Below are 25127 nucleotides of genomic sequence, written 5' to 3' on the forward strand. Positions count from 1 at the left end.
AGAGATGTTTCAGGATAAGCTGAATGTTGCAAAACCTTATTTCAGTGTTTATTTTTCCTCAAATCATGTTACAAAATGACAGGTTGCACAGCAGCTAAAGCAGGGTTGTCAAGGGAAGCCATCTAGATATTAACTGATGAAATTTTAACTAAGCTTTTCATGATAGAGCTGTTTTGTCAGTCAGGTCCCTGCTTATGTATGCATTTAAAGAGTGGCATTAAATTGACTGTTCTCCTTGATTTAAAACTTACACAGGCATTTTAGCCTGCTGTCCCATGGTTTTCTAATATAAAATTTGCAAAAATCAGTGCAGAATGGCATGATGATTATACCCACTGTAAATTACTTGTTTTAAATAAATGTGTACCATAAAGGTAGTAGAAATTCATGCCTCATTGCTAAACTTGAAATCTTAACTCTAGCTTTTTTATTCCTGTAAAGCCTACTAAATGCTGTTAGATACCTGAGGATTGCAGATCATTTTTCAGTAGTACTGGCTTCAGAATTCTTCTAAAGGAAGAAATTAGTATGCTGCATGTAATTACTAACAGAGTAAAATGGCTGGATGGTCCCTGGCAACCACTGGAGTAATAAAATTCTTCCCTGGTCACAGGTTTAGAACATCATCTGTCAGAGTGCTGTACATTGCTTGATGTTGAAATGCTTTCTATTTAAGCATGCACACCTAAAGCAATGTGTTTACAGAGGCTCAAAGACTTATCTGTACAGATGCTCAAGTTTTGAGTTCTAAAGAAGGTGGGCAGCTCCAGGGAAGGGACTGCTGGTGTACATGCTGGTTGTGTAAGCATGCCGGTACACACCTGGAAAACTCAGGCACAGCTGCTTGGTTTTAAATTTTGAGAGAATCTTTTCTGAATGTATTTCTGATAGAAACAAGCATAGAGGTTGCTGGCATAAATATTTAAAACATCTCTTACTAAAATTCCTCCAATTTTGTCTTCTTTGCTGAAAAGCGGGTTCTTCTTGAAAAGAATGCTCCTCCGAGAGAGAAGGCAAGTACTAAATGTTCATAGATAAAAGACCACATAAGAGATCAGAGAAGTACAGTGTTGTGCTGTACTTCTGTGACTAATTGAGAGGTAATGCATTAGAAGGGAGGTGGGAGGCAGAGGACAAAAGAAAGGAAAAGGGAGACTAAAGTGTGCAAGTGACAACCACAAGCTGTACTGCTTTGCTGCAGTGCACGTGGAAGGAGAGGGCACATCAGTGTACTTTAACTGAGATGGAATAAAGCCATGAGGCAAAACTGTTTGTAACTTGTGTGTTATCACAACCTGTCAGCCATGGAGTTTGGGGTTTTATTTTGCCTTGGTCAGTTTTACTTAAACTACAGTGTTGCCCTGTGTTGTGGTTGTGCTCTGGGAGGTGTCATATGTTGTTGGCATAAGCTGCTCTTGCTGCTGGGACAGGTGGGAAGGATAAGGGTTCTCTGCTGCTATGGTGTATCTTAGTGGGATGTGATAACATAATAGCTTTCATTTGCATGTGTTCTTTGTAATCATGCTTGCAGAAGCTGATATGGGACATCCAAGTGAAAGGGGCTTTTTACCATTAGAAGGGAAGTACAGTAACTGGGGAAAGGGTAATTCCTTCAGTGAAGATTGAATCTAGTCCATATCTGAATTGATACTGCTTTTGAGAATTAAAACTTAATTTAGTCAGGCTTTGTTTGTGCTATCAGTAGGCATATTTTAGAGGAGATGACCTTGGTTTGCTGTGGGTCACTGTGTTTACTCCTATGTGTAAATTGTGGCCTGTTGATCAGACAGGAAGTTCTGGGTTGAAAGCTTCCTGTCATGTCCTCATTCATGTGAAAATGAAGTTTCTTGCTGTTACAATCCTTTCTGGCACATCTTCTTACCAGTGTCAGAAGGGTTGCAAGCTAACAGGTTGAAGGAACTGCACTGCAGACATTCTGAAGAGACTGCAGCACTCTTTGCTAAGGATGCTGCTCTATCCAGGCAGATGGTTGGCCTGAAAAAACAAGGCTGCGACTCTGGGCTCTTGCTCCAAAGAAAGTAGGGAGAGAGTTAAGTGAAAAGGAATTTTTAGAAGATGAATGATGTGAATACTTCTTGTGCTCAGGGCAGCAGACCTTTACTTAAAACACATGGTTTATGTGTGACGGAAGGTCACACTGAAGGAAGATCAAATACTGGGAAAGGTCTGAAGCAAGTCATCCAAGATCTAGATAAAGGTATGTGCAGCCAGTGCTGATGCAAGCTGGCAGATGTGGGATGACCACACATGCACCTTAACAAGCATGACCTATATCACATGATCTTGTGATAATTAAAGAGTGACCATGCTGACTGTGCTGTGTCCTCACCTTATAGCAAGCTAAAAAACAAACAAACCCCATGTCCCTTTAATCATCCATGGGAGGACTGGCTGTCCTGCCTATACAGCCTGCTTAAAATGAATCCAGGTTGGTATGTCAGACATCAGATAATCAACAGATCTGCTCTTGCAAGTGTCCACTCCTCTAAGTCCTCCTCAGTAATACTGCTGTCTGCATGTTTACTCCTGTGGGAAGGAAAGTTGCAGGTTTGTGGGATATACACAAGTCCAACTGGACCTGCTGCAGCAGATTCATTGAACCTTATCTTGTGGTAGCCCTGTTTCTCTCTTGGCCAGGTATGGGCTTCTCTGCACCTAGGACAAGAAGGGGACCTGCTTTGGGTATGGAGGCATGTGATGGATTTGCTGCACTTCATGTGACTTATTTTATTACCTGTTTTTCATTTGCTTAGTAAGGACTCTGACCTCTACAAGAAAAAGTCTGTTGGATAGTGATGGCATAGAGAACTTGGCAAAATCAAAGCGTTTACAACATCTGTATCTTTGAAGTGCCTCTTTAATAGTGCCATTGTCATGCCAGTTGGAGGCAACACTTCTCTTTGCAATTGAAAGGCTCAGCAGAACTAGCTGATAAGCACTGGTGCCCTGCTGGGAAATTGACCCTTTGAACTGGGAAGAATCTCTGCAGATAAGCAAGTAATGGAATTTTTATCAGGAGGTCTTGCTTTTTATTGTAGCTTGTTTAGGGTTGTCAGGCTTTCTATGTAGCAAAAGTGTTTTCTCTCCAGTCTAGTAGGTGAGGGGGTAATGTAATATTCACAAGCTAAAGATGCTGCTTCCAGGCTTGGAAGGGATAGCCATGCCACAGAACAAAAAAGAAACAATGACAGTATAACTTAAATAACAAACATATGTTGATTTAAGAGCCAAACTTGCTGAGCATCCTAACTCCCAAGGGAAAGGAGAGGAGTTTTGAGGATACTCTTAGGATCTTCATAGGACCCATGTAAAGTTTTTTCACTGGGTTTTTTTTGGTTTTGCTTTTTTGGGTTTTTTTGTTTGGTTGGTTAGTTTTTTGTGGGTGTTTTTTTTTTTTAAGCCAGGAAGTTTATTTAACAAACTTCAGTTTTAATTTTGCAATAGAAATAAATTAAATTAAATAAATTCCTCTACATTAAACCTCATAGAAACATTTGTTTCAACAACATAATAATGCTTGAAAGCAAAGCACTGTTAAAGACTGGGCTTTTTTGTGTGGGTGAGAATCTGCTTTCATTTAAAACAGGGATTGAGCTTTTCAAGTCTTTTCTTTCTAAGCCATAAAACTGAACCATTTGACTTCTTGCCTCAAATCCCAGTAACAAAAAAGCAATGAGAAGGGAACTAAAATTCAGATTTTACCTGAATTTTGAGTCATGTTGTGTCCCTGTCCTGAACTGTTGATATTTCTTTCCAGTTTGACCATTCCAGGAAAGCACAGTGTGAGTCTCGTGGCAGGGCTGCTGTGGTCTGTGGAAGTGTTTGAGTGGGCTTTGCATGTTCTGAACTGGGGCGTTGCACATTCAGCCTGCACAATCTGTTTAGCCAAGCAGCCAGTTCTGGGAGCCTGCACATCCCGTACACATGGTTTGAATTGTGAAGTTTGAGACAATAGCAGAGAAGATATGACTCTATTAAAGATGTCAATTTGAACAAATCCATCTCGGGGATGACCTACAGATCAGAAGAAAGCTCTAAGGGAGAATACAGCAAAGCAGTGTGGGAAGCTGCTGCCATTGCAGTGGGGGACGGGACGTGTTGCTCTGAGTACAAATTAATCAAGTTCAGGCTGACATTCCTTCGTGTCAGGTTTCCCCTTTGGTCTCCCTAAGACACTGCTGCAGTGGAAAACCTTTCTCTCCAAGTAGTTTTATACCACTTAATTGCTCTTTAAAATGTGCTTTATTCCTTGCTAATGATGTAGCACTGCTGTGCTATATTAATGAATTTGTAGTTTAAAGAAGGGGGCCAGGGGCTGACATATGGCAAATACATACTTTAGTTCTGGTAAGCACATGATTTTGAAGATAAACAAAGCTGTTTCCTTATCCTCAGCATGTACTTTTTTTTGTTTTGCTGATAATGAGAAAAAATCAACAGTGTTAAACTTGATTGAAAACAGCAGTATCTTCTGAAATTAATGTCTGTGTGAATGACATTGAAAGTCCCTCTGCTTTTTTGCATTTACTCTAGGGTTTGTTTGTAAGTGTAATATGCATTAAAAAATCATCTAACTCAAAAAAAGGACTTTCAAATTTCTCTAATTTTGTTTTCAGTCTAGTAACAATGGTCTCCACATTTGCTTCTCAAATGTATATAACTAAAAGCTGTTTTTATTAAAAATTGATTCTATCAAAAAGTTTCCAAATAATGGAAGCGTTTCTGAAAGTATTTTATAACTTAGATGTTTTGCATTGAAGTTTATAACTACTTCCAGCACTCAGGCTGGAGTAAATCATAGTTCCAAAATATATTTTTTTAAGGACGTGTTTAAAACATGTGTAGATGCAGCATTGGGGGACATGGTTTAGTGGTGGACTTGGCAGTCTTAAGTTAACAGTTGGACTTGATGATTTTAAAGGTATTTTCCAATCTAAATGATTCTGTTATTCTAGGGGAACTTATGTAAGCCTAAAAATTGTGTGAATGCAGCAGTTACACTGCTATTCCACATTTTAACCACGCTCACTAAAGTCAGTGGAAGACTTCTCAAAAGCCAACACTTTTACCTATCTGGGCAGTGTTTCATTTAGCAGTAGCTGGTCCTCTGACCCTGAGATCAGATGCTGGACTGTCCAAATCCATTGCCCTTGCCCATAGTTTCCCAGCACTGTGCACTGCAGCACACATGTGCCCTTTTCACAGACATTGCTCTTTAGTGGATTGTCTTTTTTCACATTCAGCGTGTCTGAAATACTCATCAGGGAGCTGAGGGTGGCTGTTGTGTGTGTTGGGGTACTACATGGGTTCAAAGACTCTTTGAGGGAGGACTGTGGAGGGAGGATGGAGAAAGCCAAGCCCAGGCCTTTCCTGGCCCAATGGTAGGAGCAGCCCATGTATCCCACTCACTGTGCCCAGTAGTGCTAGTTACTCAAACCACCCTGTGAAGTGTACAGCCACTGAAAGGGTGTGAGTGACTGCAGGCTGGAGCTCACACTTGGGCCCTGTTCCTGTTTAATTTGCCAGTGCAGAGATGTTGGAGTGTCCTTTCCTTTAAAGGAGGCCCAAGGTACCCTAAGTGCTGGTATTTGGATATTTGACACTGTGCAGGCTGCAGCTGCACCAAAAGCTCATGGCTTGTGTCTCACTGGTCCTCCCAGACCCTGCTCTGACGTGAGTGTTCTCCAGTGCCTCCTGGGCTGGGCACTGAAGGCTCTCAGCACTGCTCTCAGCAGGGACACAGCGGGACCTGCTCACCCAGTCTGCCCCTGGGGCGTCCTTTTTGGTGATTGCCTGTCTCCAAGGAGACAGTGGGCCAGGAGTCCCCAGAACATCCTCCTGCACCTACAAGATACAGGTGCAGTTAGTTTATTCTGCATATGTGGTACATGAGAACTTAATTGAAGGTGTAAAAAGGGGAGCTGGGGTGAAGAAATGCTATGGTGGGTACCCTTCCTGATTCTAAACTGTGATCAGTAGTTTTCCAGAAAAAAAGTTTGGCACTGCTGCCTTGCAGTAGTGTTGCAGAGGTAGCATCATCTCTAACTATTTACTGAAGCATTCTAGCAGCGAGTCTTACTGAGTTTATTGGGAGGGAGGCAGGTGCCATCAAAAATAGGAACTAATTTATAAAGATCTCTAGCATAACCTAAGTCTGTTCTCAATTTATAAGATAATACCCCTTTTAATATAAAGAGCAGCCTCTGAAGTGCCTTCTCTCTGCCAAATCTGAGAAATGTCTTTGTGCCCTTGAGTTGTGGGAGGAAAAAAGAAGAGAGCATGCAATTTGGGGTCATCCTGTGATTTTTTTTCTCTCTTTTTTCTTTTGAAATAGAGAAGTGACCTATCCCTTCTTAGCTGTTTTCATGGACTGCGCTGTAGATGTAAATTTTTTTAACCCCTTGTTATTTATGCTGTGATGTTCTCCTACAAACTAACTGTATTGTGAACAGCACAGTGGATTATTTTATGTTTCTTCATAATTCTGATTAATGATGTCTGATTTCTTCCAATACCTCTCACACAATGGTTTTAGCTCTGCTCTTTGAAGCAGACGTACACCTGTGGTGGCAATTAGATAAACTCCAGGTACTGAACTTGGTGTGCTCCCCCCAGAGGGTTTCTCCTCAGGGTCCATAACTGAGAGATGTCCATGCAGATCAAAACATGTTATTTAGCTGGAAAAGTGGATTCTGTTGGTGCATTGGTCTTCTAGATGAAAGATGTGCATGATGAAACCTTTATTAATCAAAGGGCAAAGTTCCAGTTATTCAGAACAAACCAAGCTAATTGTTGCCAGTATTTCATGTATTCTTCTTTGCAGGTGAGTTGAGGCAGCAGTGCTTTCAACATTCTTGTATTGTTACCCTTTATGGTGAAACGTGTTTCTTGTAACATAACCAAAGTTTGAACAGTGTGACATTAATTTTTCCATTGTTGTGAAAAGTTTTTCTTTGTCTTCATTTAACTGCATCAAAGTACCAAAATGTTGATGATACAGTGAGGCACTATTTTACAGTATTGTCAAAGCAGCATTCAAATAAGTCATGAGTCTGTGCAAGAAAAGGGTACTATCAGCCCATTTTTCAGATGAGGAAAGCTGACAAAGAATGCCAGTGGTGTATTAGTAGTCACAGGAAGTCAATACTTATCTTGATATGTATTTGAGGAGTTGGGTTTATATAGGGCACTCTGTTTTCTTAGTTGTTATGTCTTTCTTTAAATGTTTTGTATGGATCTAATGATACAGAAAGTTCATTCTGTGCCATCGACCAGAATTGCAAGGGTACAAAAGTATCTTTCTGCAAAATGTGACAAGATACTACTATTTGGCAGTGGGTACAGTTGCTGCTGCTAAGGATAACTGAGAAGATGTACAGCTCTGCCTCAGGTAGTCAGCATTGTCCCAAAACAAATGCCTGCTGTTCAAGGGATTCAATCTTTCCCAGGACAGCCCATGTGCTTAATTATGGCCTTGGTGTTCAGAGCAGAGACTGGCTTTCTAAACCGTGGGGTTTGCTTTGGGTTCTCATTAAATGCTGTATGCTGTAGAGTGACACACAATATGCCCTGCAGTGTGTCATGTGCTGTGATGCTAATCAACATTCAATACCAAAGGAGGAGAGCAGCTGTTCCACAGTCAGCATGTCTGAACAGTCCTGCACTCAGCAGGGTATCACTTAATTCGTGCTAATGGATAAAAAACTGGCCTCATAACACTTGTGTAAATGAGGCTAATGATCAGGGAAAAAATGCAAACTAGTTTTCATTTATTCATAGAGATACGTGTAACTAGAGGTAATAGCTGGATCCAAAATCTTGCTCTCCAGCGTTTATTTGTTGATAATACTAAATGAGAATGACTTGTTCCACTGTTTCTCTCTTGTGAAGTTATTAACTTCACACAGGACTTGTAATATGTACGCTCTTAAATTCTCATTGAGAGAGTTACAAGACTTAATGGGAAAAAGCTACAGATAATTGCATCTCGTAAACTTACCTCAGTCATTTTCAGTGTGGTAACGGATCTCTATTGTAAATCCACTGCTGGCAACATCAGCACACTGCTTCAGGTTTTAGACCTTTTTCCATTGGCTCCACTGTCTTCTGTAGATTAGAGAAATCAAGAGGCAGCAGCTTGTCCATTGCAGTGATGGCAGCTGAGTAATAAGGTCATAATTAGGTACAAAAGTCTTATTTTAGCGTCTAAGCTGTAGAGTACTAACTGCCCTCTTCCATTTCCCCAGCATTGTTCATTTTCCTCATTCAGGAAGTCTGATATTCCCCTCACAGGTGTGTTGTCCCAGTGACACTGCTGATGCCACTTGGTCATACATGAATTGAAGGATCAATCAGTTACATTGTGACATAGTCCAATGGTATCAAGCAGAAGTTGATCTACCTGAAATTTTAATAAGTCATCATCTCGTTGGGTTTGCTAAGAAGCGCTGAGTACATGCTTCTTATCCTGCTCTACATGCTGGTTTTGACTGTGCAGATTTCTCCAAGTGTAATCTTACCTGTGTGATGTGCAGGGAAGAAGTAAATCCAGCCTTAATCTAAAATACAGGAGGAAGCTCTATGGTCCCAGCACAGAGCCAGTCTGGGTTTATGGGGGCATTCCTTATTTTCTGTAGCCTCATGTTGTGCAAACTAGCTACATAAAATTCCATGAGAGTGGGTTTCATTCCTGCTAAGCAGGCCCCTCTCTAGACCTTTGCATGGTCTAAGTCTTGAAAAAATTTAGGTTTTTTTTAATCTGACCAGTACACCAAGAACTGATTGAGGAAGGACATTCTTAATCCAGCTGTATAATGGCACCATGTTGGTTGTCAGTACTTTCCATTCTTGATTCATCCATTTCTTAATAAAACAGTAGTTAACTAGATGGTCTTTTCAAACCTTTTATCTTTTTTCTTTTTTTTTCTTTTCTTTGATGTGCCCATTAGGCACATCTGTTAAGTTCCTCTTCTTGTGCGTGGAGCTTATGCAGCAGTCTGAAGGTGAGTGTGGGATATCTGCTGATGAAAGCAAATCATCCGAACCTAAAAAGTGATTCTTGCCCAAATCCCCAGCCTGCTCTTTGTTGGAAAAAGTGGTTCTTGCTTTAAAACTTAGTGGGAGACTCAGAGTACCTTCAGAAGACTCAGGTTCTTGTTATCAGGTGGAAGTGAAGTCCAGGCCAGCTGTCAATTGCATTTACAAAAACAGTATAATTATCACTGAATTATCACTGACTCATTAGTTCTGCATATCAGAGAAGCATTATGAAGGAGTACCACTGAAGAGAAAGTAGCTGCTGACTGAGGAGGGAGGGGTGTGTGTGTAACACAAGAATCCAAAGATTACATTAAGCTGGAGAGTCATGTGTATATGGCCATTGTGAAACATTGATCCTCATCTTTCCTCTGCTTACTGATGGTCTGAGAGTTGATCTTGTCCTAGCAATAATTTCTGTAGACAAGAAAGCAACTTGGGAAAATATGCAAGTATAAAGGGACTAAATTGTTGAAAACTTAAAATAATATTAAACATACATTCTCAGGACTTTTAAAATAGACTCTATATATGATGAGTACCATTTTTTAGACCTGTGAAAATGCCATGTCTTGACAAATCACCTGTCATACATATCTGAAGTCATATCAAGCAGCTCTCATATTCACAGGTTTCACTTAACAAAAACCTGGTTTGTTGAAAATTGAGTTCATATTGCTGTTTCAAACATATGCTTTCAAAACCTATTTAAAATTAATAAAATATTATGTAGTGGAAGAGTTCGATGCTTTTCTCCTGTCTCCTGCTGAAAGTGGTTGAACTTATTTCAGAAAATAATCTTGAACTATCTTTGTGCGAGTGGCCTGACACTTGACTAGATTAGCTCAGCCTCTGCTATTGGAACTGGTAGCAATGGTAAAATGGTTCACTTTATAGTGGCTGAATAGAAATGTATTCTAATATTCAAAAAAATGGGGGCAAAAATTGTCAATTCTAGAGGCATGCATTGCCTATGGCCATAGATTGCATTAGTACTTATTCACTTCCATTGAATTCTGGTACTCTTTCAAAGCTAGGCATTATTGTTTCAAGGCTATGCACCCAAAGGAATTCATCCTCCTGGGCAAGCTGCTGAGAAAAGCCAGGAGGTGTGCTGGCAGGCCCAGGTGGGTGTAGTTTAAAGCTCTGCCAGCTGAGTATCAGGTGTCAGGTATTGTCAAGCAGTTGCTGTTTCAGCAGCTGTGACAGTACCATGAGGGCTTATGGATCAATGGATGTTGCACAAAGGTCACTCATGTCAAGGGTACCAGTTGAGTGTCTTAAAACAATTTCATTTGTACTGTTTGCTTCATACATAAGGATTTTCAGTACCAAAAATAATCAAAAATATTTTGCTCCTAAAGTATCCTTATATTCTTAAGAGTCTACAAACATTTCTGTAAACACAGATAAGGGAATACATATGTGTTGGAGGCTCCAGAATTTTCTATAGTAGTGTCATGTTGATGAGATGAAGCTTGATATTTAGGGGATTTAAACTGATTTTCCCTGTTGTAGTTACAATTAATTATCTTGCCAGTTGGTGTGGAAAGGATAATGACTGCTAGCTAAGAAACATAATTAACTGGATTTCTGTTTGAATATTTGTTTAACTATGATTTCCAATATTATCCTACTGAACAAACAGACATAACTTGCATCTTGAACAGACACTGCCTGTACACTTGGCCTTTAAATTCCAGTGCAGTGGAGATGAAGAGAAGAAAAGGAGCACTTTTATATTTCCAACTACCCAATCCTAAGCATCTAGCTCTGTGGAGAAAGGAATACTATTTCCTAGTATCATCATAGAATCACAGAATGATTTGGGTTGGAAGGAACCTTAAAGATCATGTAGTTCCAACTCCCCTGCCATGGGAAGGAACAGCTTCCACTAGACCAGGTTCTGGAAGCCCCATCCAGCCTGGCCTTGAACACTCCCAGGAATGGGGTGTATCAAGCCACTGCAGCTCTTTGTGTGCCACTGTCCAGCCAATTCCTTATCCTTTCCAATGGCTGTGGATGGTGGCTCTGCTAGGACTAAGGTTTTTATTGAACTAGCACTTCTTGCCTAATCTTACTCCTCAGTTTATACCTGGGTATCCATAATCACAAGGGTATTTGGCATGCACCTGGGAATAGTGCTCTTGAAGCCATCTTCTTGACTGCCTTTTGATGTGGTTTGGATGTGTCAGTGTAGTTATGATAGCTGACCAGGAGTGGGACCATCCCTCTAGGTGTTCCTCCCTTTCCATTCCTAACACTGACAACTGGGCTCAATTCATCCTGCAATAAACTAGTCCTGGGAGCTAAACCAGCAGAGAAAAACTAATCATCCTCAGAGGGGAAAAAAATTTAAAAGAAAGAAGCAAAAGGAGAAGGAAAAAAACCCCTAACCTCCAGATGAGCATTCTTCACTCTGTTAAGCAGAAAGCCTCTTTCAGTTTCCCAAAAAATGTGCTCAGTCATCCCATTGCCCCCTGCTCCTGAGGAAAAGAAACAGCAAGCTTCAACCATCTGTGTTTACCCCACAATTTATTTTGTCACACAGAGTTAGACTCTTATTAGTGGGGTGAAGGGTGAAGTACTAAGGGTAAAAGCCCCTTAACACTGATTTTTATTTGTCCAGGCATTTAAATGGGGGATGGTTTGTTGCCCATTTTGGGTTAGTGGGCTACATTACAGTGCTGCCATTGGGAAAAAAGAAGTTGGATTTTTTTTTTTACCAAAATGCCAGCATATGGAGTTTCCTAGTGCATTTAAGAAAGACATAGGAGTCGAACCTTCATGGCTGTCATTGAAGGAACTTCAGTTAGGTGGATGACTTCTTCTTAGATTCTATTTTTTTTTCCTTCCCTTTTTTTTTTTTAAATTTCAGGGTAGGAGAGAATGAGAGGAAGGGGGACATACGAATATCATTTCTATTTAAAGGCAGCAATTTTAAGGCAACACTGCAAAGCTGTGTCAGTTCTGGAGTCAGGGTGTCATTTGGACGCTGCCTAGCCCACTCCAGACCTTCTTAAGTGTGAGGAAGAGAAGCCTTAGACAAATGAAACTAGAGTAACAGTAGTGGCAGACTGGATGGAAGAGCAGTGAACCTCTGGTGAGGTAGGAGCCTGCCCCACTTTTTTGCTGAGCAAGAAGTGAGTCTGAGTGTTCCCAGCCTCACCTGGCTCAGACAATTACTTAGCCATTGATCGTTCTATGCAAAATACTGAAATAGTTATCATATTTTGGTGATGCCCTTTGGTAGAATTTCATGGTCTTCAGTCTTGGCAGCTGATAAATCAGGTAGTGTCTCTTGCAGCTGCTGTCCGAAGGAAAGTTAATAAAGATGTAATGCATCTCATTGCCCACCTGACATTTTTGCATCCTTCTTGCATCACTGTCTGCCTCGAGGTTGACCTGTGACACTAATTTGGTGAAAATAAACTAATAGTTAATCTGAGTGTTGTCCTCTCCCTTGTATTTGTGCTGTGCTGTGCATATAGCTTGTGGAAAATGGCAGTGTAGAACTGTACAGGATACATATGTCACAGGTTGCTGGATTTCCCTCTTGCAGATTTTAAGCAAGAGGAGGTTATCACAAACCTTTGCATGTCTCATCTTTGCTGTTAAACTCAGTTTTGTTTTCTCCAGATATAATCCTGCAGGAGCAGTGGTAATCCTCCATGTCAAATTTTGCCTTCACTAAAGTCAATCATTTGTTTTTTTCCTAAGTTCAGGCTATTGAAAAGCATTGCCAGAGACAGGGAAGACTGAGTGTAATTGGAGCATCCCTCACACCACAAAACTGCACTCACAAAGGGTTTTGAATTTGTTTTCAAATATTAGCTCCAATATTTGTTTGAATTATTAGTTTATAATATTACTATATTATTATTATTATTATTATTATTATTATTATTATTATTATTATTATTATTATTATTATTATTATTATTATTATTATTACTGCTATTATAATATTATTAGCTTCTTTACATAGGTGCCAGCTCCTGGGTTAAATGTTCCTTTGTCTGCATGTATGAATGTTGACCTCTAGAAAATCCACAGAGTTCATGCCATTTCCTTTTTTAATTTTTTTAATCTAAATAAATTTTCAAACCAATTCAGATAAATTGTGAGGATTTCTTTGGAGGCTAGGCCTGGGAGCAGAGCTTGACACAGAGAAAATGACATCATTCACCATCCACACAGGCTTTGGCAGAATACTTGACTGAAATTCCCTCAATAAGCAAACAGTGCATTAGCTCTGCAACACCTTCCCATTGCATAATGGTGTTTATGCTGGGTGTTATTAAAAGCTCAGGTGGTGATTCCACCTGTGTCAGCCCCTGCTACTGGCAGAGCATTGCAGGCACACTTTGTTGTTGCAATGCCCTTTGTTGTGCCCCGTGCAGCCTGGGAATGGGGCACTGACTGTCCAGGGGTGCTGGTGCGGTGGGGGAGCCCCACTGGCACCCCACAGCTGGTGGTTGCAGTGGTGCTGTGGGCACCTGGCTGTTTATCTGTGCCCTGCGTGACTGTGGGCTGCATGGAGCCAATTATGATAAAATCAAGATTGCTGTCTTCAGAGGAGCCTGTGGGGTTAAGAGTTTCCAGATACAGCAACAGACCTGTTGGTTCAGGAGCAAGTCCTAGCCCGATCTGACAAGGAAGGGCATTTTAATGAAATTTTAATTCTTTGCTGCTGAAGCAAAGTAGGATTGTGGTTTTAGATGTGTTGGTCTTCAACTCTGAGAGCATTAAGGAAAGGAAATAAAATAAACCTCTCTTAGTCAAGCATTCCCAGCAGAAAGCAGCTTATGCCAGCCAGTCCTCAGGCCATTTATAGCTGGTGTAGCTCTCCAAAGGAGGCAGTAGGCACGGTTTCCCATCTTGGCACCTGATTGCTTGATGCCTCAGCAGATCTATGTACCACTGGCAGGTGAAAATAAAAATGAGCTGCTATTATTATTATTAGTTTAGTGATACTTGATTGTCTCCTGATGGTAATATATCCACTGGGTGTATTGACTTTCTGAGGCAGGCAGAGAGAGGGCAGGCTATTAGGATGACAGGGAATGCAGCAGAGTGGAAACCAAGAACTACATACAATCATAAACCCTTGCTGGGCAGAAGTCATTCTTATATTTTTAACTTGTTGCATTTCACATGTATGCTTCCTTTTAATCCCTGTATCTCTTTACTGCATATCATCTCTTGTGTTTTACATGTCTGTCTCCTGTGGAGGTGCTTTTCTCCAGATTTTAAATGTTATCTAAATGTTTTTTTTAAACATTATTTAAAGATTGGCAAAGAGTCAGACTTTGGAGCCTTGAGAAGTCATGAGATGTTGCATCCACACCCTTTCTCTGCAACCTCAAAAAAGAAAATAAGGAAGACGGCAGTCAGGGGCACAGTTCAGAGGCCTCAATGTGTTGGTAACACCCCTGCTTTGCCTCTGCTCCTAGCAGCACATGGTGATCCACTGCTGGTGCCAAACTCCCCAGTTTGGGGGGGCAAGAGGAAGCAGAGTTGAACAGGGAGAAGTTTCACATGTGGCTGTAGGCATGGAGTGGCACAGAGAGGGGTGGCCTTTGCCAGGTGGCCCATTGAGATCTGCAGTGACTGTAGATAGTGTTAAAATTGTGCAAACTGTTCCCATCTGTGAAGACATACTTCCACACTCATAACCTGGAGAGGAAACCTAGGGCTGGGTTTGGCAAGATGTTTAGGTATCTAGAGGTGGATGTCCATGGGGGTTTCTGAGGCACTAAGGCAAACAAAGTAAAGTGCTCTTGGAGGTCAGGCTATTTTTATACACCAGCTAAGCAAGTGTGTGTAAATAGCCAATTTTTTAGAAGAGAGAGGGAGAAAGGCTGACAATTCCATCTCCACAACGGTCCAGCCTCACAGGAATCAGTCATGGTTTTTCCTTGTGTTAACACTGCAAGTCTAGGGAATTAGACCATCATCTCAGATCATGATGAAACTGCTTCCCTTATTCTGGTCTCTTTGCTCTCTTGGGGCATAGAGCCAGGGCCACTGGGAAGGACCTTGGTGCTGTAAATGCATCCTAGAGCTCCCTGTGCTGTGCCTTCAGGCAGGACCATAGATGGTCAAGTCATCATCCCTAAAATTCCTGAAGAGCATACCTGCCTGTGTCAGACATTGCTTTGATTTGTGCATAACCACTGCTTGGGGAGCAGTTTTAATTCCTGCTCCGTGGACTCCTATGCTGTCAGATATGTGGAAAAGCTTTCCTGCTTTATTTGAAAATACAAAACCTGGCTTATTTTAGGGAGTTTTTTAATTGATTTCTCTGAAACAATTATTACTGAGATTTTTTTGTTTTGTTCTGGTTTCCATTCACCTTGCTGTATGCTTTCACCTTTCATAGCTGAATTGTAACTTTTTGCTTTAAATGAACATGTGAGATGACGCTTAATTAAAGTCTGGGGATGGAGGTGGTGATCATTAGAGGGTGATGATGTAGATGGTGAACTCCTCTGTTTATCCACAGAACCAATCAGGTTTGAGAGGTGGGTGTTGTGCCACTGTCCTACCTGGAGAAGCTGCCTCTGAAGCACAAGAGGTTAATTCGTTTTCTGCTGCTTGGTCTCTCTTCTGTGACTGCCAACAAAGGTAGCAATTACCAGTGTCATCTGAGGGGATGTTCCCTGATCTGGCTAATTTGAAACTGGGAAACCACACTGACAACTCAGCAAATTTCTTACAGGCCAGACAATATCCCTGACCTGGTCAGTAGTACAAGAAAGTTGTTACCTAGACTAAATTTGTGCTAATACCTTAGGGCAAAAGGTTCCATATCCATTACAGGTCCCTAGAAGCATCTGGTTGTTTGAAGGATCAGCTCTACCCAGATGCAGTCAAGAATGTGGAACATGTTGAAAAGGGCGAGTCAGTTTGTGCCTGTCTTTTTAGCTTTTATTATTTTTTTAAGGCAACTTCTGTGGCATAGTTTGCACTTCACATAACGAGTACGTATGCTGTCATATTTGTTGTGTGAAAATAAAGAAGAAATCATAGCAACACATTTGTTCTTGTGGAAGCAGCTGAAATCAAAGGAGGCAGTTCAGGAATGACTTTCACAATTTGCAAATGCCTAAGGGGAGTTATGATAGCTGTTTCTTTAGCCTAACGTTCAAGGATACCATAGACTCAAATGTTTGAGCACAGAAACACAGCAATCTGAGATTTAAAAAAAAGAAAAAAAAGGAAAAATAACGTACTGTAAAATAATTGACTACCTGAAATAATTTAAAAGGGCTTTAGATGGGTTTAGCAGAAGTTGTAGTGGGTTTTTCATTGCTGGTACTTTTAAATGAAGATAAAGTGTTTTGTTCGTGCAGACAGGAAATGTAGGAAAATCTTATGACCACATTAGTTCAGACTAGAAGATCACAATGGTTGGTTTTGGCCTGGTAATGTAAAAGTGCATTGTCCAGAACAATATAGGAGTTTCTGTTCTCAAGTCACAAAAGTTCACGACACTTCAGTGTCAAGGAAAGCGTTAGCAAAATGGGGGACAACTTGATTTTCCAGCAAAGTAAGTGAAAATGTCCTTTTTGGCTTTGGTAGACTCTCGGTCATGAAACCTCACATACTTACCTGCAGCCATTGAGTTGGTTGTGCTGCAGAAGTTCCCAAAGGAGATTCTCATTTCTGCAATGTGCTGTGCAGAGGTGTTGAGCTCCCATCAGTGTGGGGAGCTGCTGAGAAAATGTCAGCCACTTTTGGAAAAGGAGTAGACAATATATGCAAATTGTTGGTATTTATTCAGTCATGTAGTGGGGGAGAATAAACATTATTCCTGACATTTCCATTTTTGATTAATGATGAATGGAGCTGGCAGATGTTCAGCTGGCCGCCAGATGGGGTCTGCTCAGTCCAACAAACAGAATAGGAACAGTCTGGATCTTGTAAAGCCAGCACAGACAAAAGCTCTGACAAAATCTCTAGTTCATCCAAGTGATACGCCAGTTTTGACCTCAAAACGACTAAGCTGTTTAAGAATGGAGGTAGTACAACCAGCGAAACTGCTTATGGAAGTGAAATGGGGTGTGGAAGGACGGGAGCTGGTTAGTTTGCTGGAGTTTAGCAGGTTTTTGCCTGCCGTAGGAGGCACAGACTGCGGCTCTGATTCCCTGTGGCTGGAGCTGCGCGGGGCCCTGTGCATTTACCCTCGGTTACAGGTGTAATGGTCGTGTCTCTGGGCACAGCTCCTCGGCTGCTGCTGGGAATCGCCTGCCTAGAGCGTCGTTATCCCGGGATGGGCCGTGCCTCTCGGGATCAGACAGCCCGGCCTTGGTCCCGGTCCCTCGGCCGGCCGCTCTGGCTGCCTGCTCTGAGCCATGGAGAATCAGCCCATGGGAGCAGCTGTGGAGGCTTCTCCCGGCTCGCCATGGGACTGGCGAGTGCCCAGCCGAGGGTCGGGGCAGCCCGCGGGGAGGGGGTGACAGTGACAGCGCTGAGGACAGGGACGCTGCTCTGAGCACCTCCTGTACCCGTCAGGACCGGCTTCCTTCAGCGCACTGCGGGCAAAGCCATTCAAATTTACACAAGTGAATTTAAACCCATGCAAATCCGGTCCCTGGGGGTAGCGATAAGTGTCTGAGAAGTGCCCCCTCGCCGTCCCGGGCAGATGAGCCGCCCCCGGCTGCGGGAGCTCGGCCCGGGATGCGGGGGCTGGGCCGCCGCTGCCTCTCGCGTCGGGGCTGTGTGTGCCGCCGCTCTGACCCCGAGACGCTGCGCGAATAAATTCCCTTTGATAATGACTTCCCCAGGGAGACAAAGAGCGGGAGGGAAGAGGAAATTTGACCGCGGTGTTCACGGTTACATCGGCGGTGCCGGGGGGAAGCCGTCCGCCTGCCTTTGAAGCCGGAGCACCCGCCTCTCGGGGCTTTTTATGCCTACGGGCTCGGGGGAAGTGGTAAAAGCGGGGGCTGGCAGCCTCTTAGAAAATGCCCCGGTGCTACTTCTCTGTGCGTAAGCTGGGGCTCGGACGCCTCTTTCCCACTTGGAATGTGCCAAGGGAGGCAGTGATGGACGGCTGCTCTCTGCGATCCTCGGCTTCAGATAGGGTTTACTGTTTTTATTATATTTTTATTATTCATGTACAGAGACCTAGAACAAATGTTTTCCCGTCCTGAACCGTGTCCTTCCCGTCCGGGTGCGCGGGGCGCGGTGGCCGGGTCGGGTCAGCCCGGGGCGGCCGGAGCGCGTCCAGGGTGGGGTGGGAAATCTATTTCGGGCGTAAACACGAACAAAAGCGCTGTAGCCAAACTGTGTGTCCGTCGTGTCCTGAGCGCAGAATTTATCGCTTCTGCAGGCGCTCGGTCCTCTGGGTGGGTATGCGGCCGGGACGGCGACCCTTCCTGCCTCGGGGGCGGTGGCAGGAGACGCTCCCCCTTCCCACACTCCTTCCCCCGCCTTGGGCAGCACTTTGAAGGAAGATCGCTGGCGGGAGCGATTCCTCCCGCCGCCTGACGGAGGAGCGGTGAGGGGCGCGGGGGCTCGGCGGGAGCTGCCGGTGCCGGTTCGGGAGGAGCGCGGGGAGGCCGCTCCTGCCGGCCCCCGGCTGCTCCCCGCCCGCGGGAGGGGACGGGGCGGCGCAGGGATCGGTCCCGCTGCGCTCCCAGCAGGCGGGACGGCAAAGGAAGCGGCGGCGCCGCCCGGCAGGGACAGGGCTGGAGCAGCCCCCGCCGCCCCTTGCCTCGGTGGGACCGTGCCTGGCGCTGCCCGCTCCCCCGTGAGCCCCGGGCTCGGGGAGAAGCTGCCGCGGCGCGGGGCCGGGTCTGCAGCCGCATCGCCTCTCCCTCGCCGGCTCCGGCGCAGCCTGGCCGCTGTTTGGGTGCCGCACAGAGGTAATTTGCGGTGACTCGTATCCGCTCTCCCGGGCGGCAGCTGCCCCCAGGGTGCCGTAGCTGCCGGTGCCTTTGCGCATCCGGCTCCAGAGCGTGGGGACCCGGGGACTGGGGGTGCTCCTGACCTATCTTCAGAAACTTCCTCGGGATGGAAAACCTGTCCTTCAGGGAGCTCTGCCTGCTGAGGAAAGCTCCGTCCCGGCTCTCCGAGATGGAGGCGCGGGGCTGTCAGGGTGTACGGGGCTTGGGCGCAGAATTTTTTTACTTTTCTATTTTTTTACAGTTCCTGTCTTGTGACTTATTGAATGCTTTCTTCAAGTGTTTTCTCTGGAAACTTGTCTCAAATGAGGGCTGTGAGCCCTAACAAAGAAGGGTGTTGTTCGACAGCCAACAGGTGATGGGGTGAAACCTGAGTATATGTGTACATTGGAGTAAAGTCTGGCTGCTGTTTAAAATAGAATTTTAAAAATCAATGGGAGACTGTAAAAGGCAAGATTTCCGTCTTTCTAAATCTGTACACCCTCTTAAGGAGAGAGGTGGGGGGAACATCCGTGAGAATACCTCTTTCTCGGCTGGAGGTTTGGGTCTTGCCTCACTGCAGTGTGTGCTTGAGTTTCCATCAGCGATGTGCAGAGCCAAGGATAACACGGCCAAATCAGATCTGTTGGCATGGGGCGATGCTTTGTCACGGGGCTTCCTCCTTTTGCTAAATGCAGGTAGCCTGCCTTTGCAGTATGGCTCGTCTAAAGAAAATACCGTGAGAAGGATCGTCTCACTTCCACTTGGAAAAGTGGTCTTGGCACTAGGATGCTAGAGGGGGAAAGCAGTTAACTCCTCTCTTGCTCCTTGTAGACTGGCTAAAAAAAGGAAAACAGTTCTTCTAGGGTCCATCTAAAGGTCTTTTGAATGAACAAGTAGACTGGCTCTATTCCTTCCCGACCGCTCTGGGTAGTTCATTACTCAAAAGGACCCAGCAGCTGTGTGCTGGTGCTGATGCAGATTCTCCTTATCAGTTCTGGATCCGAATTTCCCACACAGAGAGCTACAGAGCTCACCGTAGGTATGTTATTTGTACTGTAGCTAGGGAATGGGACTTCCTGATCACGTGCATAATACACATTGGAAATGGGCTTTGAATTATTAATAGTTACTTTATGGTGGTTTATTGTTGTTATATTGCGCCCTTCCTCTTCTAATGTAGTTATCCTACACCAGAGATTAAATAAGCAGGTGAATGGGCTGACCGGTGCTAATCTCGAGTCGTTGAGCCTTCATTGTGAATGGATGCATGTGATATGCATCTTGTATCCCCTATAGCCTTGTTAACAAGCCTTCTAACAAAAAAGTTGTTAAAACAATTTGCCCTGCAGGACAGAGTAAAACAGCAGGGGGTGGGCAAGGAGATGTTTGTCTAACTTTGCTTACAAATCGTGACCTCTTCTATCTGGTCAGGGGGAACATAATCAGTGAGCTGGAAATCCGCGCACAGGGATAACCTTCATATAGGCTTCAGCAACAGCTTTGTTCTAAGTTTGATATCCCAGTATTTTGTGTACCCATAGCTTTGTAATTAGGAGTGTAGTTTGTCTTTGCCTCTAAGGAATTTGTCATATGACTGTTTTAATTCATCAGTGGAAAAAACACAGTAATTGCTTTTCTTTTCAAATCAAATTTAGCTGTGTAACTCAATTATGTTATTCATAGTTGTCAACCTGCCAGTGAAAAACCTCCTTGTAGGCTATAAAGCCTTTTTTGAGAGGCAGTATTTGAACAGAGCTGAAACCTCAAAATGTTCCATGGTCTTTAGGAAAGCAAAGCAAAACAACACATCCTTGCTGTGTTTTGTAGGTGTCATGGCAGGAGTAGAAAGACCACCTTTCTAGTCATCCCTTGGAAAGCACTTATTTTTTCAGCTGTTGTTTATATTCATTTGAATCCTCCTTAGGATGTAATCATTTTAAACAGATCACTTTGAAGGATGAGTGAGGCTGGGGGGCAGGGAGGAAGAACCCTGTAGTTTTAAAATGCAAACCAAATTACACTTGAACAGGAGAGGAAGAAGAACTCCTAAACAAGCAATTGCTAAAATACTTCTTCAGATAGCCTGCTGTTAAGACAGGCTGGATTAGAAACCTTCTCAGCAACCCCACAGTATTTATGATGTGGCTCTATTTATATGTGGTGTGTTGTCAATCATTTTATAGCCAGCTTCACATTCATCCTATAGGGGCTTGTTTTTTTTAAAGTGAATTATGTCCTTTGAGCTGTCCTAATCTCGGTTCCTTGAGGTTTGTGGACCTTGCTTTGAACATTTCTGATTACCTTTTTGGGGGAGGAGAACTCTGACTGTAAAGTTGCATCTTGTATTTGGAGGTAAGATGTATTTTTCTTCTATTCTCTATCAGCCAAACTTTCAAACTGCCCTGTGTGACTGGAAACTAGACCTGTGTGTCTGTGGTTTCCTCTTGTTGGAGCTGTTGTGTGTGCTTTCTGAAAGGGATGTGTCAGAGGAGGTTCAGGCAGGACCAGTCTCTGCAGAAAAGCAGCTTTGTCTCTCTCTTACCAGTGCCTTGTCTTCCCTAGGAATTAGGAACACTCCTACACTTATGTACCTTTGCTGTGCTTAAGATCCTGACCTTGTCCAGTGCTGCTTTGTTCATTGTGGGAGTAATATGCAGTCTTAGTGTTCAAAATACTCAGAAAAGTTAATAAGTCATCATGCATTCAGATTTTGTGTTGTTTCCTTGTCTTTCAAGAGAAGTTGGAGAAGTTAATCTTTGATCTTGTGGAGAGAGGGTTTGAACAATCAGTATGAAGCAATTACTCAGTTACTTGGTGTGCTTGGAGTGTTGGGTATTGTGAGAACAAGGCAGGAGTACACTCTGCTCAAGTGCCCAGGCGCTGCCAGAGCTGAGCCTGTCTCTTTGCCTAAATTATGTTTCAAATCTGCTTCCTGTGGGATGTGGTTGAGGTCCTGCTGCCTAATAAAATATTGTCAAAGATGTTTAACCTACTGACTCCTTTTATTCCTGGGATATTGGGCAGGAGTCAGTTCTTGAAAAGGAACCATTTGACCAAGTTCTTGCAATGCCCTAAGAATTGGAAATACCAGCTGAGGTGTCAGTGAGTGGCCCAATATTGCAAACCAATAAAAAAAAAAATCTGCCCCTTTCTAAAAGGAAATGGTAAAATCTGCTGCTCAGGTCATCTTGGAAGGAATTCAGCTTCTCAATGATATTGCTAGTGACTTTATATTTGAGAATTACTTGGATATAGATGATGTGTGACACAAGCTGTCAACCTGAGCATCCCTATCCATCAGCAACAGTGAACACTGTTGCCTTTTTTTCCTAGAGTGATTTTCCTAACTGCATCACATTATTCCCCTGTCCCTCCTTCCTCACAACCCAATTTTATTCAAGCAGTAACAAAAACATAGCTGATGTATGACTTTACTTCCACCAGTAAGTGGGAAGAGGAAAGTTCTGTATGCCTTGTCTTATCATTTGTTTCTCAGAGCAACTAATTCAAGGGATGCAGTATGTACCAGGAAGCTTGTATTTCTGTTTTGCATATATAGGATTGAGCTTTAAGGATTAAGTTTGATTATACTTACGTTCCTTGAGAAAGATTGTAATATGGTGATGTTAAGCTCGGAAGCTGTTGTGCTAACCTTTGGTTGTTCAACTTGAGTAAGATTTCAGACATGTGCCTGACAGCTCACCAGCTTTCCAGAAATAGCCCATTCTCAGAGGGGAAGTTGGCAGGTTTGCTTGCCTCTTCAAATATTAAATTAATCTTCTACTACAGTGCAGCTATGAAGTGTGTTGGCATCTTAGCAGTGCACCAAAAATAGTGGGTATGTTTTTCAACCAGAAGTTTTTGAAGTAAACAACTTAATTTTTTGGAGCACTAGCCCAGTGGAAGAGTTAAGTAATCCCATCTCTTTCTATGGGCTGTGGGAATGTATAGACATATTGAAAATAAGGCTAGATAAGACTATATACTAGATATTATAATTTCTCTGAGTTTGTATTTCTCTGAGCTTTTGGATGCATATACCCACTTTTTATGGAGCAGGTTTGGGTTTATATGCTGAGTTTGCAGAACCTGGCACTAACCAGTGCCTCATGCTTGAAGGAGAAACTCCTGTTGAGTAACCAGCAGAATATTTGGGTCAGCAGTCTTAAATCTTCCACCTGTGATCTAGCAGCAACTTATTTTCTCTAAAACCGTGGGATGAGACTGGAAATGTAACATAGAACCCACCAGAAGTTTTTAGATTGTGCTTCTCGTTAGACCACCAGCAAGGTTTATGTCTAGGAGATCAAAATTTTTTACAGCCTGCATGTAGCACTGACAAAACTGGATATGGGTTTAGATGAACAGGTGAAAGAATGTCCTAAAACAGTGAAGGCACAGCTCACACATAACATGGTACTGTAGGAGCAAGCTTGTCCCTGCCCCAAGAGGTCAGGATATCTGTTGTGTTAGGACAAATCCTCTGTGCTTTTGGTTATCTGTATTTCATTGAAATGCCTCATCTGAATTTCCTAAGAACTTCTGCTAGAATTAATACAAGACATATATCTTGTTAAGCTTTTTACTGCAGACTGCTGCGGATCTTGGTGAGAGCCTTCTTTACCAGTTGTGACTCAAAACAATCCCGCTGATAGGAAGCTCTGCAGGCTTCATGAATCAACAAAATCATCTCCCTGTAGGGTTTTAAATTGACAGAACAATCATGATGTATTTTACAGAGACTAATCTGGCATAATTGGATTTTAGATATTTAACAAGACCAACGCCCTTCCGCTCCCATCCAGCTCTACCAAAGTTCTCAGAGGAATCCAGCAGATGCTCTGTGCCTGCCTTGTGAACAGCAGGATGCTACTTGCACAACCATCTTTCCCCAATAATTTCTTTAGTTTTTGACAAGTGGTTGTCATGTCTTTTGTTTTACTAGGTTAGTGGTTGTAATGACTTCAGGAAGAGCTTGTGTCATTCCTGTTGTTAGTACCTGCTCAATGGGTCTTTGCTAGATTTACCTAAATATATATATCCTGTGATGTGAAACAAGCAGAACTGTAAAAGGTGACAAGTGTTAATACTGAAATACATTGTGGTTGCCAAAAGTGGTAATCTGTGCCTAGGTTTCTGGGATCTTTTTCTTCAATAGTTTTATTTTCATAACTTTTTTGAGCACTTTCGAATTGCTTGTAGCAAGTTGTAATGAAGCATCACTAATTTATTGTTCTGGGCAACACAAGGAATACTAAACTGTTGTAAGATCATTTACACTGATAATTAGTTGTTCATGTTCAAATCTATTAAAGTTGTATTAATCTTTTTCTCCAGATCACTGCTTGATGAGCTGCAGCTGAAATATTTAACACTTCACACTTATGCCATTGGAGATGGAGCCCAAAGCCAATAACCTCATTTTTGGGTGTCAGCGAAGCTCAACCTCTGACGATGACTCTGGCTGTGCCTTGGAGGAATATGCCTGGGTCCCCCCAGGCCTCAGACCAGAGCAGGTACCAACCATGTTTCTGCATTTTAAAAATAAGCCTCGTAAGGACTGTCTGAGGGAGTGATATGCTGCCTCTGTAAGTCTGATTAAATTCTTATAATACATAAAACTTTAATTCATGTAGAACTTTTCACTTCTTTTTTGTTTCCTGTTCAATGGGGCTGTGTGTAATGAGCTTCAAGTTCTCAGCCCTGAGGAGTTTTATGTTCCAAAAAAGTTCCCAGTCAAGGTTTTTCAAAAAGTATATGCTGCAGAGGTATGTATAAAGAGTAAAAGCAGCATAGAAGTTTGCTTTGTTTTTGAAAGAAGTTACTAGGTTAAATTAAAGTTCATGGCATGCCTCATGACATTGTGCTCCCTGGCCAAGTATTTCACTGACTTGTATGGCTCTTTAAATAATTAGGCATTTGACATCTAGAATATGGATGGTACGACAGCGCATATAAATGAAAGTGTTCAGTCACTGTGACAGGTAATAATGTATTTTACGCTTGTTTAAATAGTTGTATGGCTGCCATTTGTTCATGCCAGGATTCCTCTTGCATGGTGTCTGGAGCTGACACTTGTGGCTTGGTTGGGCTGTGCTTTCCCCTCTTTTCAGTCCCCTCTTTTTGTGCAACATCACATGGCAATGGGAATATAAGTGAAAGTATTGATGACCAAGT

At 42.9% G+C, this 25127-nt stretch overlaps 1 protein-coding gene across 2 annotated transcripts in view; it reads left to right on the forward strand.

The window, feature by feature from the left end:
* The window catches only part of PRICKLE1 (prickle planar cell polarity protein 1), a 65676-nt gene that overhangs the window by 31929 nt on the left and 8620 nt on the right, over positions 1-25127 (forward strand). The window contains exons 1-2 of one of the 2 annotated variants that reach the window (XM_066550380.1): positions 18777-18929; positions 24288-24466. In XM_066550380.1, the coding sequence (XP_066406477.1) occupies positions 24335-24466 (132 nt within the window). In that variant the 5' untranslated portion in view covers positions 18777-18929; positions 24288-24334. Of the gene's footprint in view, positions 1-18776; positions 18930-24287; positions 24467-25127 lie in introns of those variants that run through there. The other variant, XM_066550379.1, reaches the window with a different exon arrangement.

The sequence above is a fragment of the Molothrus aeneus genome, chromosome 5 (assembly GCF_037042795.1).
Source record: "Molothrus aeneus isolate 106 chromosome 5, BPBGC_Maene_1.0, whole genome shotgun sequence".
Lineage (NCBI taxonomy): Eukaryota > Metazoa > Chordata > Aves > Passeriformes > Icteridae > Molothrus > Molothrus aeneus.